The 20,959-nt window shown below is 40.9% G+C and overlaps 1 protein-coding gene and 1 non-coding gene across 3 annotated transcripts; one reads left to right on the top strand and one right to left on the bottom strand.

The window, feature by feature from the left end:
* The first annotated feature begins 7,606 nt into the window (after window positions 1–7,606).
* On the top strand, window positions 7,607–7,894 carry LOC100599346 (small ubiquitin-related modifier 2-like). Of its 2 annotated transcripts, XM_012503300.1 has the most exons (2): window positions 7,607–7,764; window positions 7,816–7,894. In XM_012503300.1, the coding sequence occupies exons 1-2, from the start codon at window positions 7,607–7,609 to the stop codon at window positions 7,892–7,894; spliced, it is 237 nt and encodes a 78-aa protein (XP_012358754.1). The 2 variants fall into 2 exon arrangements, with proteins under 2 accessions (XP_012358754.1, XP_012358753.1); XM_012503299.2 differs by having other exon boundaries at window positions 7,607–7,894.
* Window positions 7,895–16,627: 8,733 nt separating this feature from the next.
* Window positions 16,628–16,736, bottom strand: LOC115833590. Its single transcript, XR_004028972.1, has one exon. It is a non-coding gene; the product is annotated as a small nucleolar RNA U13 (small nucleolar RNA).
* Window positions 16,737–20,959: the final 4,223 nt, after the last annotated feature.

Below are 20,959 nucleotides of genomic sequence, written 5' to 3'. Positions count from 1 at the left end.
CCTCAACAAACCTTTACAAAGTGAACAATCCATGTGACAGCCAACTAGATGAAGATATGGAACATTACCCACACCTCAGACGTCTGCCTCATACCTCATCCAGTTATTGCCCTCTCCCAGATAACCAGCTTCTATCGCTGTGGAATAGTTTGGCTTATTTTTAACTTTATATACATGGAAACATATAGTATATTCTTCTGTTTGGACTGGCTTCGTGGTATTTGTGAGATCCATCCATGCTGTTGCATGTGGCTTGCCCTTTGCCTTTGCCTCCTATTCCATGGAATGAATATACTACAACTTCTATATGCCCATTCTATTGCTGATGGCCCATTTGATTCTTCAAGTTTTTGTTTTGTTTTTTGTTGTTGTTGTTTGTTTGTTTTTTGAGAGACAGGGTCTTGCTCTGTGGCCAAGACTGGAGTGCAGTGGTGTGATCATATCTCACTGCAGCCTCAACCTTCCAGCCTCAAATGATCCTCCCACCTCAGCCTCCTGAGTAGAAGAGACCACAGGTGCATACCACCACACCTGGCTAATTTTTTTTTTTTTGGTAGAAACAGGAGTCTCACTGTGTTGCCCAGGCTGGTCTCAAACTCCTGGCTCAAGTGACCCTCCCACCTTAGCCTCTCAAAGTGTTGGGATTACAGGCATAAGCCACCGTGCCTGGCCCTCTTCAAGTTTTTTTTTTGTTTGTTTGTTTTTTTACCATTAGAAGTAACATGGTTACAAACAAACTTGCACATGCCCCTTTAATGCATATGTAGATGCACTTCTATTTGGCATATACCTGAAAGTGAAATTGCTGGATTGTAGAGAATGCATATGTTCAGCTTTAGTAGTTTTTGCCAGAGTTTTTTCTAAAGTGGTTGCAGAAATTTACACTCCTCCCATCCGTATGAGAGTCCCAGTGGCTACATCCTTATTAATAGCATTGTCTGTCGTTTAATTTGTAGCCATTCTACAGAATATGTAGTAGTATCTCATTGTGGTATTAATTTGCATTTTCTGATAAATATGTTGAATACCTTTCCATATGTTTATTAGCCAATTAGATATTTTATGAAAAGCATATTGAGTCATTTGCCCATTTTCTTAAAAAAATTGGATTGTCAAACTTTTTTTATTTTATAAGACATTTTAAATATGTTCTGGACACAAGTCCTTTGCTAAATACATATGTTGAAAATATCTGCAGGGCGTGGTGGCTCATGCCTGTAATCCCAGTGCTTTGGGAGGCCGAGGTGGGCAAATTACTTAAGTCCAGGAGTTCAAGACCAGCCTGGGCAACATGACAAAATCCTGTCTCTACTAAAAACAAAAAAAAATTTTCTGGGTGTGGTGGTGCGTGCCTGTGGTTCCAGCTACTCAGGAGGAGGCTGAGGTGGGAGGATCACCTGAGCCCAGAAAGTTGAGGCTGCAGTGAGCCGTATACTCCAGCCTGGGCAACAGAGTGAGACCTTGTCTCAAAAAGAAGGAAGGGAGGAAGAAAAGAGGAAGGAAGGAAGGAAGGAAGGAAGGAAGGAAGGAAGGAAGGAAGGAAGGAGAGGAAATATCTTGGGCTTGCCTTTTCACTCAGTGATGTCTTTTGATGAATAGACGTCCTTAATTTTACTGAAATCCAACTTATTAATGTTTTCCTTGTGGTTAGTTGTGTGTGTATGTGGGTCTTGTTTAAGAATTATGTGTCTAATACCAAGATCATGAACATATTCTCCTTTGTTAGTCTTTGTATTCTAAGATGTTCCTTTTTCTTTTGCAATTCACAATTACTTTTTAAAAATGTACTTCTAATTTTTACCAAAGGTATATGTGTGCATAATTTAATTTAGATGCCAGGAATCTATGGGGCAGGTTAAAAAAGGGCAGTAGTCCCGTCCTCCTTCATACTATCTCCTTCTCCCCAGTGCCAGTGATCTTCAACGCAATCAGCTATTTTTTATATAGATATTCTCTATATCTCTAAATAACTTGCTTTCATTATGACTTCTTGATATTTCAGTTTGGGAAATCATCTTTTGACTTCCCAGTATTGAAGATGAGGATTTAGTTCTCTCTCAATCTCTCTCTCTCTCTTCTTTTTAAGACAGAGTCTTGCTCTGTCTCCCAGGCTGGAGTGCAGTGGTGCAATCAAGACTCACTGCAACCTCTGCCTCCTGAGTTCAAGTGATTCTCATGTCTCAGCCTCCCAGGTAGCTGGGATTACAGGCAAATGCCACCATGCCCAGCTAATTTTTGTATTTTTAGTAGAGACAGGGTTTTGCCATGTTGGCCAGGCTGGGCTCGAACTCCCAGCCTCAAGTGATCTGCCTGCCTCAGCTTCCCAAAGTGCTGGGATTACAGGTGTGAGCCACTGTGCCTGGCCGATTTAGTTCTCTTTGACTCCTCGCCTTTACCACATTCAGTCACACTTCCAGTCGTACCAGCCTCCCAATGTGGTTGCATGATAATTTTGGTTAGCCAATATTCAGTGTGTACCTTACTGTAACTACATAATCATCATTCTTATCCGAGCTGTGTCATATGCTATGATCACTTCTGCTCTGTTCTCCTGGAGTTCATACTTACCTTGTGTTGTTGCTGATGTTCATTGTTTTCCATGTAATTAACACCATTTCAATCCCAGTGGTCCAAATCCCCCGTTAGGATGTTCAGACACATCAAGAATTCTGTTTGCTTCCTTTTCTTGAAGCAATCTCTTCTGAAGGCTTTCTATCCATCCTAATGCAACTGGTTGCTCTCCAGCCCAGGCGAACAGCCCTCAAGGTGTAATCTCCTGAACCATCCTTCCAAGATTGGATTCCCCCATTTCATAAAGCCCATGTCTTCCTCTTTCGTGTTTTATTCTCTTGTTTTTTAAGGAGCTGATCCTCCAATAGATTTGTGAGAAGGTGTACATCTGAAAATGTCCTTAATCTACCCTTACATTTGAATGATAATTTTACTGGGTATAAAACTTTAGGTGACAAATACTTGTTTTTTTTTTCAGAATTTGGAAAGTCTGTTTCCATTGTTCTTCACATTTTGATTAATGATCTACCTAGAACTGACTTTTCTGTGTGGTCTAAGGTAGTAGTCAAAGTGCATTTTTTCCCACATGAATATTAAATGTATGCAGTATCATTTGTTGAAAAGGTCATTCTTTCCTTATGTCATTTCACTGGACCATATAGTTGTGGGTCTGTTTCTGAACTGTTTGTTGTGTCCCATTGGTCTATTTGTCTGTAAGTTTTGCCAATACCAACTGTTTTCACTACTAGAGTTTTGTAATAAGTCACTAACAGGTAGTTTAAGTCCTTCATTTTTGTACTTATTTATGATGATTAGTTTTGGCCTTTTGCATTTCTCTATACATTTTAGAATCAGCTTGTCGATTTCCACCAAAATGTAATCCCAGCACTTTGGGAGGCTGAGGCAGGCGGATCACTTGAGGTCAGGAGTTGGATACTAGCCTGGCCAACATGATGAAACCCCATCTCTACTAAAAATACAATAACTAGCTGGGCGTAGTGGTGGGTGCCTGTAATCCCAGCTACACGGAAGGCGGAGGTGGGAGAATCGCTTGAACCTGGCAGGCGGAGGTTGCAGTGAGCCGAGATTGTGCCACTGCACTCCAGCCTGGGTGACAGAGGGAGACTCCATCTCAAAAAATATAATAAATAAAAATAAAAAGGCCAGGCGCGGTGGCTCACGCCTGTAATCCCAGCACTTTGGGAGGCCGAGGCGGGCGGATCACCTGAGGTCGGCAGTTCAAGACCAGCCTGACCAACATGGAAAAACCCGTCTCTACTAGAAATACAAAATTAGCTGGGCGTGGTGGCGCATGCCTGTGATCCCAGCTACTCAAGAGGCTGAGGCAGGAGAATAGCTTGAACCCGGGAGGTGGAGGTTGCGGCGAGCCGAGATCGCGCCATTGCACTCCAGCCTGGGAATCAAGAGCGAAACTCTGTCTCAAAAAAAAAAAAAAAAAAAAAAGCTTGGCCGCCCCGTCTGGGAAGTGAGGAGCGCCTCTGCCCGGCCACCCATCGTCTGGGAAGTGAGGGGCGCCTCTGCCCGGCCACCTATCGTCTGGGAAGAAGTGAGGAGCGCCTCTGCCCGGCCACCTATCGTCTGGGAAGAAGTGAGGAGCGCCTCTGCCCGGCCGCCCCGTCTGGGAAGTGAGGAGCGCCTCTGCCCGGCCACCCATTGTCTGGGAAGTGAGGAGCGCCTCTGCCCGGCCACCCATCGTCTGGGAAGTGAGGAGCGCCTCTGCCCGGCCGCCCCGTGTCTGGGAAGAAGTGAGGAGCGCCTCTGCCCGGCCACCTATCGTCTGGGAAGAAGTGAGGAGCGCCTCTGCCCGGCCGCCCCGTCTGGGAAGTGAGGAGCACCTCTGCCCGCCACCCATTGTCTGGGAAGTGAGGAGCACCTCTGCCCGGCCACCCATTGTCTGGGAAGTGAGGGGCGCCTCTGCCCGGCCACCTATCGTCTGGGAAGAAGTGAGGAGCGTCTCTGCTGGCCGCCCCGTCTGGGAAGTGAGGAGCGCCTCTGCCCGGCCGCCCCGTGTCTGGGAAGAAGTGAGGAGCGCCTCTGCCCGGCCGCTCCGTCTGGGAGGTCTACCATGGAGGCCAGAAGCAATGTAGGGGCTGGACGTGGTGGCTCACACCTGTGGTCCCGGCACTCTGGGGGGCGAGGCGGGTTGATCACTTCGGGCTAGGAGTTCGAGACCAGTCTGGCCAACTTGGCGAAACATGAAAAATACAACAGACAAACCAACCAACCAACTCAGTGACAACAAAACAGGTCTACCCTGGAGTCATACTCTAATTTTTTCTATTTTCCTCCCTTTCTGATCCTTTATCCCACTTTCTTTTTCTTCCTCTTCCTTCTCCCTCTTCTTTGTCAAATAGAGGATTGAGTTATTATCACTGATCCACATAAAGTCCCTCTCTACCTTATTTTAACTCCCACCCCCCATTTCTATTCCCCGACTTCCCATGTGTAACCTTCCTAATATGTTTGATACGCATCTTTTTGTTTGTATGTATTTTTAGAAAATGTTTATTGTTTTTGTGTGCAAAAAAAATTAATAAAAGAAATAAAAAAAAAGAAAAAAAAATAAAAAAATAAAAAGGAAAAGAAAAGAAAAGAAAAAGAGAATAACCTTCAAGGATTAAACATGTTTTCATAAAATAGATCTATTGGACGTAATTCACATACCATACAATTCACCCATTTAAATAAGTGTATAATTCAATAGATTTTTAATATATTTACAGAGTTGTACAGCTGTCACCACAATCAATTTTACAATATTTTCATCACCCTCTAAGAAAACCTCCATGCCCATCAACAGTCACTCCCTTTTCTCTCCCACTCTACCCCCAGCCATAGACAATCACTAATTCTATTTTTCTGTCTTTATAGATAAGCCTGTTCTGGATATTTCATATAAATGGAATCATAAACATGTGGTCTTTTGTGAGTAGCTTCTTTCATGTGGCATAATGTTTGCAAAGTTGATCTATGTTGTAGCCCCTGTCAGTACTGCAATCTTGTAAATGGTTGAGTAATATTTCATTCCACAGATATACCACATTTCTTTATCTATTCATCTGTTTTTTCCACATTTGGGCTATTATGCATAATGCCACTTTGAACATTCATGCACAAATTTTTGTATGGACATATGTTTTCACTGAATATATACCTAGGATTAGAATTGTTGGGCCACAGGTAACCTTATGTTTATCCTTTGGAGAAAATATAAAACTGTTTTCTGAAGAAGTTATACCATTTTACATTCCTACCAGCAGTAAATGAGGTTATATTAGGTTGTATTGAATCTGTAGGTCAATTGAGGTGAGAATTGACCATGTTATAACATGACACTAGCAATCTATGAACACAGTGTATCTCTATGTATTTTTAAAAAGGTCTTTGTCCCCTTTCATTAATATTCTATAGTTTTCCGTATCAAATCATGAGCATAGGCCAGATGTGGTGGGTCATGCTTGTAATCCCAGCACTTTGGAAGGCCAAGGCTGGGAGGATTGCTTGAGCTCAGGAATCTGAGATCAGCTTGGGCAACATGGTGAGATCTCGTCTCTAGTAAAAACAAACAAACAAACAAAAATTTATGAGAATATTTTGTCAGATTTATTCCTAGGTGTTTGGGATTTGATTTTTTTCATTGACTTTTTTTTCATTCTCTAATTGCTATTGCCCACTTATGGAAAGTTTTCAATGTCAACTTTGTTTCCAGGAACCTTGCTAAATTTATTAACTTACAGCATATCTGTAGTTTCAGGGTTTTGTTTGTTTGTTTGTTTTTTGAGACAAAGTCTTGCTTTGTTGTCCAGGCTGGAGCGCAGTGGTGCAATCATGGCTCAACCTCCTGGGTCCAAGTGATCCTCCCATCTCAGCCTCCCAAGTAGCTAGGATCACAGGCATGCACCACCACACTTGGCTAATTTTTTAATTTTTTGTAGTCTCGCTATATTGCTCAGGCTGGTCTAAAATTCCTGGCTACAAGTGATTCTCCCACCTTGGCCTCTGAAAGCACTGAGATTTCAGGCATGAGTCACTGGGCCCGGCACGTATCTGTAGTTTTTAAAAATGTTCTACCTACATAATCATGTCATCAATGAAGAGCCACAGTTTTATTTTTTTCTTTTCAAACCTTACACTTTTTATTTCTTTTTCTTGCCTTATTGCACTGGCTAGAACTCCGATACAATATTGAACAGAAATGGTGGTGGTGGACATCCTCAATTTGTTCCACTCTCAAAGGGATCATTTTCAATACTTTATACCATAAAATGTAAAGTTTGCTGTGTTTTTAAAATTCACTATCAGATTAAGAAAATTTCCTTTTATGCTTACCTTGCTAAGAATTGTTATCATGAATAAATGTTGAATTGTTATCAATTGCTTTTTAAACATCTACTGAAATATGATTTTGTTCCTTTATACTTTTAATGCTGTGATTTATGTAACTGGTTTTCAAATGTGAAGCCAACCTTACATTTCTGGAATGAATTAAAATTTGTCATGATGCATTATCATTTTTTATTTAGTACTGAATTTGATTTGCTATTATTTTTGTTTAGGATTTTATGTCTGTGTTTTGACAGAAATTGTTCTGTAATTATCATTTGGTGTAATGTCCTAGTTCGATTTTAATATCAAGGTTATGCTGCCCTCATCCAAAAAGTTAGGAAGTGTTCTTTCTATTCTCTGAAGGAGTTTGTGTTAAACTGGTGTTATTTGTTTATTTAATGTTCCGAAGAATTAAGCAGCTAAACCATCTGGAAGTGTTTTTTGTAGGAAAATGTTTAATTGCTGATACAATTTTTCTAATAGATATAGGACTATACTGGTGTTCCACAGGATTTGTTGTGTTTTTCAAAAATTTTGACCATTTTATCCAAAATTTCTAATTTATTAGCACACAGTCATTATAGTATCATAATATCTCAATTGCCTGTAGGATGTGCAGTGGATGGATTCACAGCAAAACTGAGCAGAAGGGTTATTCTGCCCCTCCTGGTGCTGCTTTTGTGCTCGTTCAGTGAGGACCTGGTACCTCGTTTGTGGAGCAGCAGCTGAGGACACTCTGGCACTCGCCATGGCCCATGAAAAGCCTGAGGAAGGAGTAAAGACTGAGAGCAATGATTATATTGATTTGAAGGTGGTGGGGCAGGATGGTTCTGTGGTGCAGTTTAAGATTAAGAGGCATACACCACTCAGTAAACTAATAAAAGCCTATTGTGAACGACAGGGATTGTCAATGAGGCAAATCAGATTCCAGTTTGATGGGCAACCACTCAATGAAAGAGACACAGCTGCACAGTTGGAAATGGAGACTGAAGATACAGTTGATGTGTTCCAACAGCAGGTGGGAGGTGTCTACTGAGAAGGGAAACTGCTTTTTTTTTTTTTTCTGAGACGGAGTTTTGCTCTTATTGCCCAGGCTAGAGTGCAGTGGCACAATCTTGGCTCGCTGCAACCTCTGCCTTCCAGTTTCAAGCAATTCTCCTGCCTCAGCCTCCCAAGTCACTGGGATTACAGGCGCTCGCCACCACGCCCAGCTAATTCTTTTGTATTTTTAGTAGAGATGGGGTTTCACCATGTTGGTCAGGCTGGTCTCGATCTGCTGACCTCATGATCTACCGGCCTCGGCCTCCCAAAGTGCTGGGATTACAGGCGTGAGCCACCACGCCCGGCCAGAACCTGCTTCTTTACTCCCGAACTCAGTTCTTTAAAGACCAAGATTAAAAGATTACATTCTCAATTAGAAAACTGCAATTTGGTTCCACCCCATCCTGACTATTACAATATAGTTTTCTCTATTCTTTGATTTCTCCCTTCCCCATTTCTTTATTGTACATAAAGTAACTGATATATGTGCACAAGCATACTGCATTTTTTAAAACTAAACAGCCAATGGTATGTTTTGATTGACATCAAGTGGAGATGGGATGGGGAAAAATACTGATTCTGTGAAAATACCCCCTTTCTCCATTAGCGGTACGTTCATTCAGCTCCTATCTTTATATTCCAGTAAGTTATTTTGCTCTCACTGTTTTAACAACAACAACAACAACAAAAAAAAAAACAAAAAAAAAACATAAAAATCCTTGCATACCTTGTTCAGTTGGAGAATTTTAATGCTTTTCATTTGTCATTATAAAACCAAGGACAATTTTATAACTTTTTTGTACATAGCTGTTACATGTAGGGCAATCTGTCTTTAAGTAGGGAGAAATTACTCTAAAAAAAAAAGAAGAATCCTAGATAGTTTTCCCTTCAAGTCAAGCATCTTGTTGTTTAAATAAACTTCTTGTTTTTTAAAAAATAACTGAGCAGAAGGCACACAGATTTTCCATAAACCCCTTGTCCCAATATAGTCTCTGCTACTATCAAAATAGCACATTTGGGTGGGGAGCAGTGGCTCACATTTGTAATCCCAGAACTTTGGGAGGCCGAGGTGCGTGGATGACCTGTGGTCAAGAGTTCAAGACCAGCCTGGCCAACGTGGTGAAACCCTGTCTCTAATAATAATACAAAAATTAGCTGGGTGTGGTGGTGTGTGCCTATAATCCCAGCTACTTGGGAGGCTGAGGCAGGAGAATCGCTTGAACCCAGGAGACGGAGGTTGCAGTAAGCTGAGATCATGCCTTTGCACTCCAGCCTGGACAACAAGAGCAAAACTGTCTTAAAAAAAAAAAGTACATTTGTTGCAATAGATGAACTCATATTGATACATTATTATCACCCAGAGACCATAGTTTACATTAGGGTTCACTCTTGGTGTTAAGTATTCTGAGTTTGGACAAATGTATATGATATATATCCACCACTGTAGCATCATACAGAATAGTGTCACTGCCCTAAAAATCCTCTGTGCTCTGCCTGTTCATCCTTCTCTCTCCCCATCCCTGGCAACCACTGATCTTTTACTATCCTCAAAGTTTTGCCTTTTCCATAATGCCATATAGTTGGAATCAAACAGTAGGTAGCTTTTCCAGACTGGCTTCTTTCACCTAGTAATATGCATTTAAGTTTCCTTCATGTCTTTTCACCGCCTGATAGCTCATCTCTCTTTAGCACTGAATAACATTCCATTGTATGAATGCACTGCAGCTTATTTATCCATTCACCTACAGAAAAACATCTTGATTGCTTCCACGTTTTGGCAATCACAAATAAAGCTGCTATAAACATTCATCTGCAGGTTTTTTTGTGTAGCATAAACGTTCAACTCATTTGGATGAATATCAAGGGACAAAATTGCTAGATCGTATGATAAGAATGTGTTTAGTTTTGTAAGAAACTGCCAGACTGTCTTTCAAAGTAGCTGTACCATTTTGCATTCCCATCAGCAACAAATGAAAGTTCCTGTTCCATGTCCTTGCCAACATTTGGTGTTGTGAGTGTTTTGGATTTTGGCCATCCTAATATGTATGTAGTGGTATCTCATTGTTGTTTTAATTTGTAATTCCCTAATGACATATGATGTTAAGCATCTTTTCTTATGTATGATTGCCATCTGTATGTCTTCTTCGGTGAAGTGTCTGTTTAGATCTTTTGCCCATTTTTTAATTGGATTGTTTGTTTTCTTATGGTTGTGTTTTAAGAGTTCTTTGTACATTTTGGAAGAGTTGTTTATCAAATATGTCTTTTGCAAAAAAAGACAATCCCCGTCTGCAGATTGTCTTCTCATTCTCTTAACAGTGTCTTTTGCAGAGCAGAAGTTTTTCATTTTAATTAAGTCGAGCTTATCAATCTTTTCTTCCATGAATCAAGCCTTTGGTGTTTTATCTAAAAAGTAATCCCAAGGTCATCTAGGCTTTCTCCTGTGTTATCTTCTGTAAATTGAAGATATATAGTTTTGCATTTTATTTTTTCTTCACTTTTGAAGGATAATTTCACAGGTCCCAGAATTCCAGGTAGATGGTTTTTCTCTTACAACACTTTTTAAATACAATCATGCATCACTTAGCAACAGGGATACATGTGAAGAAATGCATCATTGGGTGATTTCATCGTTGTGCAAACAGCATCGAGAGAACGTACACAGAGCTAGATAACAGAGCCTACTATACACCTAGGCTGTGTGAGATAGCCTGTTGCTCCTAGGCTATGAACCCGTACAGCACATTACTGTACTGTATGCTGTAAGTGACTGTAACACAATGGCAAGTGTTTGTGTATCTAAACGTATCTCAATGTAGAATAGCTACAGTGAAGGTATGGTGTAATAATCTTATGGGACCACCATACGATTGTATGTGGTCCATCATTGACCAAAATGTCTTTATGCGGTGCATGATTCTATTTTACTCCACTCTGTTCTTGCTTACGTGGTTTTTGAGGAGATGCCAGATGTAATTGTTATCATTGCTCCTCTGTGAGGAAGTTGGTTTTTTCCTCTGATTTCTTTCAAGATTTTGTATTTATCTTTGATTTTCTGCACCTTGCATAGGATATGCCTAGATTTTTTTTTTTTTTTTTTTTTGCTTTTATCCTGCCTCCTGTTCTCAAATTCTTCCTGGATCTGTAGATTGGTGTCTGACTTTAATTTGGGAAATTCTCAGTCATTATGGCTTCAAATATTTCTTCTGTTCCTTTATTGCTTCTCCTTTTGGTATTCCCATTATTTGTATGTTACACCCTTTGTAATTGTCCCACAGTTCTTGGATAGTCTATTCTGGGCTTTGTGTGTGCGTGTGTGGTGTGTGTGTGTGTGTGCGCGCGTGCATGTATGTGTGTGTTTTCAGTCTTCAGAAAGAAGAATGTTTTCTCTTCTGTTTTGGGGGGTTTCTATTGACATATTCTCAAGCTCAGAGATTCTCTCCTCAGCTGTGTTCAGCCTACTGATGAGCCCATCAAAGGCATTCGCTGTTTCTGTTATGATGTTTTTGATCTCTAACATTTCCTTCTGGTTCTTTCTTAGAATTCCCATCTCTCTGTCTACATTGTCCATCTGGCCTTGCATGCTGTATGATTTATCCATTAGCACCCTTAGCATATATATATATTTGAGACCAGAGTCTAGCTCTGTCACCCAGGCTGGAGTGCGGTGGCACAATCTCGGCTCATTGCAACCTCCGCCTCCCAGGTTCAAGCGATTCTTCTGGCTCAGCCTCCCGAGTAGCTGGGATTACAGGCACCTGCCACCACTCCCCGCTAATTTTTGTATTTTTAGTAGAGACGGGTTTCACTGTGTTGGGCAGGCTGGTCTCAAACTCCTGACCTCAGGTGATCCGCCTGCATCTGCCTCCCAAAGTGCTGGGATTACAAGCATGAGCTACTGTGCCCGCCCCCCCTTAGCATATTAATCATAGTTATTTTTAAATTCCTGGCCTGATGATTCTAACATCCCTGCCATATTTGAGTCTGGCTCTCATGCTTGCTCTGTCCCTTCAAACTATGTTCTATTATCCTTCAGTATGTATGTCTCGTAATTTTTTTTTTTTTTGGATAGCGAGACATGATTGATGTGCTGAGCAAAATAAACTGCAGTTTCTTTAGTAATGTAGTGGTAAAGTGTGGGAGAGGGGAAATGCTCTCTAACCTATGATTGTCTCAATCTTTTAAAGAGCCTGTGAAATTGTAGGCTCTGAAAAAATTAAAAACCCAATAGTTTAGGCTCTGGTAAAATAGTTCCTCTTGAGGGCAGGCCTTGTGAAGCTGAACAGAATGCTCTGGCATATTTCATATGAGAACCTGGTTAACCTCCTGGAGGTAAGTAAAACTCACAAAAGTATGTGTGTGTTGGGGGGTCCCTCCTGTAACTAGGTTCCCCCTGGAATTTTTTTTTCCTTTGAGATGGAGTCTCGCTCTGTCGCCCAGGCTGGAGTGCAGTGGTGCAATCTTGGTTCACTGCAACCTCTGCCTCCTGGGTTCAAGTGATTCTCCTGCCTCAGCCTCCTGAGTAGCTAGGATTACAGACATGTCCCACTACGCCTAGCTAATTTTTGTATTTTTTTTAGTAGAAATGGGGTTTCACCATGTTGGCTAGGCTGGTCTCAAACTCCTGGCCTCAGGTGATCTGCCCAGCTCAGCCTCCCAATCTGCTGAGATTACAGGCATGAGCCACCGCACCTGGCCTCTCCCTGGAATTTTTAACTCTCAGACTTGTTCACATTGAGCCTCCAACAATTCATCAATTACAATTCAGGTCTGGTTCCCAGGGGGATTTTTGCTGATGTGTTTCTTCTGCTCTGGTAAATTGTGATTCTCCATTTCCACCTGTCTATTTCTCCAATTCTGAGTACAGCAGCTTTCCCTGTGATGAATCCAAGAGGAAGTTGTTGAATTTTCAGTTGGTTCAGCTTTTTACTAGTTGGCAGAATGACAACTTACTTCCAAGCTTCTTACATGTCAGAATGGAATCTTCTTCTCTGCCTTCTCCTTCTTGGCAGAGTCTCACTATGTTGTCCAAGCTGGCCTCAAACTCTTGAGCTCAAGCAGTCCTCCTGCCTCAGCCTCCTAAGTAGCTAGAACTACAGGTGCATGGCACCATGCCCAGCCTCTTCATCTTTTAGAGAATATTTTCACTTGTCTAGTTTGCCAGTTATTTTACAGCATTTCAAATATATACTTTTTTTTTGATGCTGAATCTCACTCTATCACCCAGGCTGGAGTGCAGTGGTGTGATCTTGGCTCACTGCAACCTCCACCTCCTGGGTTCAAGCAATTCTTGTGCCTCAGCCTCCTAAGTAGCTGGGATTACAGGCACCTGCCACTATGCCTGGCTAATTTTTGTATTTTTAGCAGAGATGAAATTTCACCATGTTGGCCAGGCTGGTCTCAAACTCCTGGCCTTATGTGATCCTCCCACCTTGGCCTCCCAAAGTCTGGGATTACAGGCATAAGCCACCGTGCCTGGCCTTCAAATACATCATATAACTGTCTCCTGGTTTCCATCATTTCTCTGAAATTATTAGGTGCCAATCTTACGTATTAAAGATAGCATAAAGTTGAGTCTTGTTCTTTGTTTTATTTTATCCAGTTTGATAATTCGGTCTTAGAATATTTAGATAATTTACTTTTGATGTATTGTCAACATCATTGGGCTTAAATCTACCATCTTGCTATTTGTTTTCTATTAGCCCCATATATACTTTATTTCTTTTTCCTATTTTTCTGCTTTCTTTTGAATTAATTGAATATTTTAAAATATTTATTTTATCTCTACTAATGTCTAATTACCTATACTGCTTTAAAATTTGTTAGTACTTGTTCTAAGGCAATGGTAAGTATACGCCCCATGGCCTGCTTTTATGGCCCATGAGCTATGAATGTTGGGTTTTTTTTAGTTATAAACTTTATTTTTAGAACAGTTTTAGATATACAGAAAATCATGAACATAGTACAGCATTTTTATACATCTTGTATCCAGTTTTCCTTATTATTAGCATAGTATATTAGTTACTAAAGTTCATACTCTATTCGAATTTTCTCAGTATTTTATTTGTTTGTTTTTTGAGATGGGATCTCACTCTGTCACTCAGGCCGAAGTGCAGTGGCATGATCTCAGCTTATTTGCAACCTCTGCCTCCCGGATTCAAACGATTCTCCTGCCTCAGTCTCCCAAGTAGCTGCGATTACAGGTGCCTGCCACAGTGCCTGGCTAATTTTTATATTTTTAGTAGACACGGTGTTTCACCATGTTGGCCAGGCTGGTCTCAAACTCCTGACCTCAAGTGATCTACCCACCTCGGCCTCCCAAAGTGCTGGGATTACAGGTGTGAGCCACAGCACCTGGCCTGATTTCCTTAGCATTTTTTAAACTGTGATATAATACATTTAACATAAAATTTACCATCTTCACTATTTTTAAGTATAGAGCTCAATAGTGTTAAGCATATTCGCACCATTGTGCAACCAATCTCAACTTTTTCATCTTAAAAAATTAAAACTCTATACTATGAAACAATTTTCCATTTCCTCCTGCCTTCAGCCCCTGGCAGCAATCATTCTACTTTCTGTTTCTCTAGATATCCTAGGTGTCTCATATAAGTGGAATCATAACAGACTTTGTCTTTTTGTAACTGGCTTATTATTTCACTTTGCATAATGTGTATGTTGTAGCATGTGTCAGAATTTCTTTCCTTTTAATTTTTATTATTTATCTTTTATTTATTCATTTTTTGAGACAGAGTCTCACTCTGTCCCCCAGGCTGGAGTGCAGTGGTGCCATCTCGACTCACTGCAACCTCCGTCTCCTGGGTTCAAGTGATTCTCCTGCCTCAGCCTCCCGAGTAGCTGGGATTACAGGCATGCACCACTATGCCCAGCTAACTTTTTCTATTTTTAGTAGAGACTAAAAATAGGGTTTCAGTGTGTTGGCCAGGTTAGTCTCAAGCTCCTGGCCTCAAGTGATCATCCCGCCTCAGCCTCCCAAAGTGCTGGGATTACAGGCCTGAACCCCCATGCCCAGCTGCCTTTTTAACACTGAATAATGTTCCATTGTATGGATATCGCACATTTTGTTTGCCCCTTCATCTGTCAATGAATGGACACTTGGGAGATTGCCTTAGTTTTAACCTAATGTCTATTTTCTGACCCAGGATCCCATCCAAGATATCACATTTATTTAGTCATCATATCTCCTCAGGCTCCTCAAGTCTGTGACAGTTTCTCAGACTATCCTTTTTTTAATGATCTTGATGGTTTTAAGGAGTATTGGTGAGGCATTTTATAGAACGTCCCTGCATTGGGATTTACCTAATGTTTTTCTCATGGTTAAACTAGGGTTATCAGTTTTACAAAGGAAGACTACAAAGGTAAAAGTGCCATTTTCATCACATCAGGTCAAGAATACATACCAGCAGGCTGGGAGCAGTGGCTCACACCTGTACTCCCAGCACTTTGGGAGGCCAAGGCGCATAGATCACTTGAGGTCAGGAGTTCAGGACCAGCCTGGCCAACATGATGAAACTCTGTCTTTACTAAAAATACAAAAATTAGCTGGGCGTGGTGGAGTAGGACTGTAATCCCAGCTACTCGGGAGGCTGAGGCAGAAGAATCGTTTGAACCTGGGAGGCGAAGGTTATAGTGAGCTGAGATTGCACCACTGCACTCCAGCCTGGATAACAGAGGGACACCCTGTCTCAAAAAACAAATAAACAAACAAACATACTGACAACATGACATCATCATCATTATTATTATTATTATTATTATTAAGACAGAGTCTCGCTCTGCGGCCAGGCTGGAGTGTAGTGGTGCGATCTCGGCTCACTGCAACTTCCACGCCCTGCCTGACTTCTCATTATTGATATTGACTTTGATCACCCAGCTGAGGTTAGCATTTGCCAGGTTTCTCTAAATTTACTCATTTTTCTCCCTTTCCACACTGTAATCTTTGGAAGGAAGTCTTTATGCCAGCTCACATTTAAGGAGTGGGGAGTAATGCTCCACTGGTTGAGGGCAGACTATCTATGTAAATTATTTGAAATTCTTCTGGCTGAGAGCTTTGTTAAGAACAGGTTTTATGGCCAGGCGAGGTGGCTCACGCCTGTAATCCCAGCACTTTGGGAGGCCAAGGCAGGTGGATCACAAGGTCAAAAGATCGAGACCAGCCTGGCCAACATGGTGAAACCCTGTCTGTACTAAAAATACAAAAATTAGCCAGGCACGGTGGCTCGTGCCTGTAGTCCCAGCTACTCGGGAGGCTGAGGCAGGAGAATTGGTTGAACCCAGGAGGCGGAGGTTGCAGTAAGCCAAGATCGCGCCACTGCACTCCAGCCTGGAGACAGAGCAGGACTCCGTCTCAAAAAAAAAAAAAAGAAGAATTTTTTACTTTTTTTTTTTTTTTTGAGACGGAGTTTCGCCTTGTTGCCCAGGCTGGAGTGAAGTGGCGCGATCTTGGCTCACTGCAACCTCCACCCCCCAGGGTTTAAGCAATTCTCCTGCCTCAGCCTCCCAAGTAGCTAGGATGACAGGCACCCGCCACCATGCCTGGCTAATTTTTTTGTATTTTTAGTAGAGACGGGGTTTCTCCATGTTGGCCAGGCTGGTCTTGAACTCTTGACCTCAGGTGATCCACCCGCCTCAGCCTTCCAAAGGTCTGGGATTACAGGCTTGAGCCACTGCTCCCAGCCTACTTTTTACTTTTTTTCCCCTCATGTCAGATCATCAAATGGGCATGTGCTGACGTCCACATCGTAACAAGGTTGGAGGGAGGCATGTCTTACACATGACCATGAATACCTGATCATTATGCTTACGAACAGCAAAAGAATCTCTCTCTGTTTTTGAGAGAAAGTCTTAACTCTCTCACCCTGAGTGAGGTGCTGTAGAGCCATCATAACTCACCGCAGCCTCAAACTCCTGTCCTCAAGCAATCCTTTCGCCTTGGCTTCCCAAAATGCTTTACATTTTTTAAAAGTTGAAATGGGCCGGGGCACAGTGGCTCGTGCCTGTAATCCTAGCACTCTGGGAGGCCAAAGGCAGGTGGATCCCTTGAGGCCAGGAGTTTGAGACCATCCTGGACAACATAGTGAAACCCTGTCTCTACTAAAAATACAAAAATTAGCCAGGTGTGGGGGTGCACACCTTTGTCCCAGGTACTCGAGAGGCTAAAGCATGAGAATCACTTGACCTGGGAGGCGGAGGTTGCAGTGAGCTGAGATTGTGGCACTGCACTCCAGCCTGGGCAACAGAGCAAGGCTCTGTCTCAAAAAAATTTTTTTAAGTTGAAATTATTCAAAAGAATAATATTTTGGGGATATATGAAAATGGCATAAAATTCAAATTTCAGAGTCCACAAATAAAGTTTTATTGGGACACAGCCATGCTCACTCATTTAAATATTGTCTACAGCTACTTTCTTGATAAAACAGCAGAGTTAATTAGTTGCAAAAGAGATTGTATGGTCTTCAACACCTGAAATATTTACTATCTGGCCCTTTACAGGAAAAGTTTGCCAACCCGTGCTCTAAGGTTTACAGTATGCATCTTTAGTTTATCAGTTTTCCTCCAAATAACATTATATCACATCACGTAAAAGTTAGAAACATAAACTAGCATATTTTCTTCTTTTTTTTTTTTTTTGAGACGGAGTCTTGCTCTGCCGTCCAGGCTGGAGTGCAGTGGCACGATCTCGGCTCACTGCAAGCTCTGCCTCTCAGGTTCACGCCATTCTCCTGCCTCAGCCTCCCAAGTAGCTGGGGCTACTGGCGCCCACCACTACGCCCGGCTAATTTTTTGTATTTTTAGTAGAGACGGGGTTACACCGTGTCAGCCAGGATGGTCTCGATCTCCTGACCTTGTGATCCGTCCGCCTCGGCCTTCCGAAGTGCTGGGATTACAGGCATCAGCCACCGCGCCCGGCTAAACTGGCATATTTTCTTTTCACCCCTTTATGCTTGATGGTATTGTTATCATACATTTTATTTCTACATATGTTACAAACCCCATAATACATTGTTATTCTTTCTTCTTTAGGTAGTTGATGATCTTTTAAACTAAATTTTAAATGAGAAAAATATATCTTACATTTACTCACATATTTTCCATTTCTTGTTTTATTTATTCCTTTGTGTAGCTCCAAGTTTCCATCTGGTATCATGTTCCTTCTGCCTGAAAAACTTTCTTTAACATTTCTTTCTTTTTTTTTTTTTTTTTTTTTTTTTTTGAGACAGAGTCTCACTCTGTCCCCCAGGATGGAATGCAGTGACATGATCTTGGCTCACTGCAACCTCCGCCTCTCGGGTTCAGGCAATTCTCCCACCTCAGCATCCCTAGTTGAGATTACAGGCGCCTGCCACCACGCTCAGCTAATTTTTGTATTTTAGTAGAGACAGAGTTTCACCATGTTGGGCAGGCTGGTCTTGAACTCCTTACCTCAAGCGATCCACCCTCCTTGGCCTCCCAAAGTGCTGGGATTACAAGAGTGAGCCACTATGCCTAGTCTCTTTAACATTCTTATAGTGTAGGTCGACTGATGGCAAAGTCTCTTACTCTTTGTGTGTGTGAAAAAGTCTTTATTTCACCATCATTTTTAAGATATTCTCACTTGGTTTAGAGATCTACATTGAGAATACTTTTTTTCTCCACAACTTAAAAAATTGTGTTCTATTATCTTCTGGCTTATGTTGTCTCTGACAATAAGTCCATGATAATTGTTATCTTTGTCCCTCTATATGCAATGTCTCTTTTTCCCTCTGGCTTCTTTTAAGATTTTCTCATCATCTCAGATTTTCAGCAATTTGATTATAATGAATCTTGCTGTCATTTACTATCTTTATAGTTGGTATTGAGATTCTTGGATCTTTGAGTTTCTAGTTTTCATCAAAGCTGGAAAACTTTTGGTCATTATTTCTTCAAATATTTTTCTGTTTTCCTGTTTCTCTTCTCTTTCTGGACTTCAACTACAAGTATGTCAGGGTACTTGATATTATCCTGGGAATGACCATGGCTCTGTTATGTTTTTGGTTATTTCTTTCCACATTCTTCCTCTCAGAAACTTTCTGCTGATAATGTCTTCATATATCTTCATGTTTACTGACCTTTTCTTCTGTGATATTTCATCTGCTGTTAATCCCATCCATTCAAAATACATTCAAATTATATTTAGGGCTGGGCACAGTGGCTCATGCATGTAATCCCAGCGTTTTGGGAGGCTAGGCAGGTACATCACCTGAGGTCAGGAGTTTGAGACCAGCTGGGCCAACATGGTGAAACCCTGTCTCTACTAAAAATACAAAAATTACAAATACAAAAATTAGCCAGGTTTGATGGCAGCACCTGGATAGTTTCACCAGATAATTGGAATTAATAAAAAATGAAGAATCATGTGGAGTCCTAGAGTGGAGAAAAAAATATAATAACTGAAATTGAGAATTTATTTCACAAGACTAAAGGCAGATTAGATAGAGCAGAAGAGAGAATTAGTGAATTGGAAGCAGATCAGTAGAAAATACTTTGATTGTAGCATAGAGAGAAAAAGGAAAATTGGTGAAATAGGAATCCATTCCCTCTTCTGCTCTATCTAATCTGCCTTTAGTCCTGTTAAATAAATTCTTAATTTCAGTTACTATATTTTTTTCCATGCTAGGTCTCCACATGATTCTTCATTTTTTATTAATTCCAATTATCTGGTGAAACTATCCAGCTGCCCGCCACCAAGCCTGGCTAATTTTTGTATTTGTGATTTTTGTATTTTTAATAGAGACAGGGTTTCACCATGTTGGCTGGTCTCAAACTCCTGACCTCAAGAATTTCACCAGCTACTCAGGAGGCTGAGGCACGAGAATCGCTTGAACCCAGGAGGTGGAGGTTGCAGTGAGCCAAGATCACACCACTGCACTTCAACCTGGGCTATGTTTCAAAAAAGAAAATCTATATTTAGATTTTGTGTGATTTTCATCTCAAATATAATTTCAATTTGTCAGTCTATGGTTGTTTCTTTGGAGGCATGTGCTTTCGTTTTCTTGGTGCTTCTCAGATTTTTCCCTTTGAATTTAATATTTTGCAGTTTAAGTACAACATGCCTAAGTATGGTTTCTTTGTATTAAACCTGTTTAGCTTGATGTCTTGTGTTAGTTATAGTAAAATTTTGGCCAGTAATATTGCCTCTACCCCATTCTCTCTCTCTTCTCCTTTTTGGACTCCAGAAACACATATAACAGAACTTCTTGTTGTGCTGCATATAATATTAATGGCATTTTTGTGTTCTCTATCCTTTTTCTGTCTATGCTACAATCAAAGTATTTTCTACTGACCTGTCTTCCAATTCACTAATTCCTCTTCTGCTCTATCTAATCTGCCTTTAGTCCTGTGAAATGAATTCTCAATTTCAGTTATTATATTTATTTTCCACTCTAGGACTCCACTTGATTCTTCATTTTCTATTAATTCCAATGATCTGGTGAAACTATCCAGCTTTTCATCTATTTTCTTATACAAAGTAATAATAATTAGTTCAAAACTCCAACTGATAACTCCAGTATCTGGATCTCCTGTGAGACTGTATTTTCTATGGTTTGCTTTTCTCTTGGTTTTCAGGTATTAGTCCAGTTTCTTCTTCGCATGCATGGATTTTTTTTCAATTCCTTCTAAGCCACAGTAGAATTTTTTTTAACTCTGAAGCAGTCTCAAATGTATAGAAAGATCACAACTATAGTACAAAGAACATGTTTCCTGAAATCATTTGAGATTAAGTTGCCGTCACCACTCAAACACTTCAATGTGTAATTCCTATGAACAAGGACATCCTCCTAGATAACCGTAAAACTACCGTCAAAATCAGGAAATTAACACTGGTAGATTACTGCCAGCTAATCCACAGCAAAGACTCTATTCAAATTTCACCAGTGTGCCCAATAATGTTTTTATGGCAAAAGGATCCATTACAATATCACATATTACATGTAGTTCTCAGTTATCTCTGGTCTTTTAAAATCTGGAACAGTTCTTTAATTTGTTCTTAACTTCAATGACACTTTTATAGATTATGAGCCAG

This window comes from Nomascus leucogenys, unplaced genomic scaffold (assembly GCF_006542625.1).
Source record: "Nomascus leucogenys isolate Asia unplaced genomic scaffold, Asia_NLE_v1 Super-Scaffold_258, whole genome shotgun sequence".
NCBI classification, from domain to species: domain Eukaryota; kingdom Metazoa; phylum Chordata; class Mammalia; order Primates; family Hylobatidae; genus Nomascus; species Nomascus leucogenys.
The sequence above is the reverse complement of the archived record's forward strand: the minus strand, read 5'-3'. Positions and strand labels throughout refer to the sequence as shown.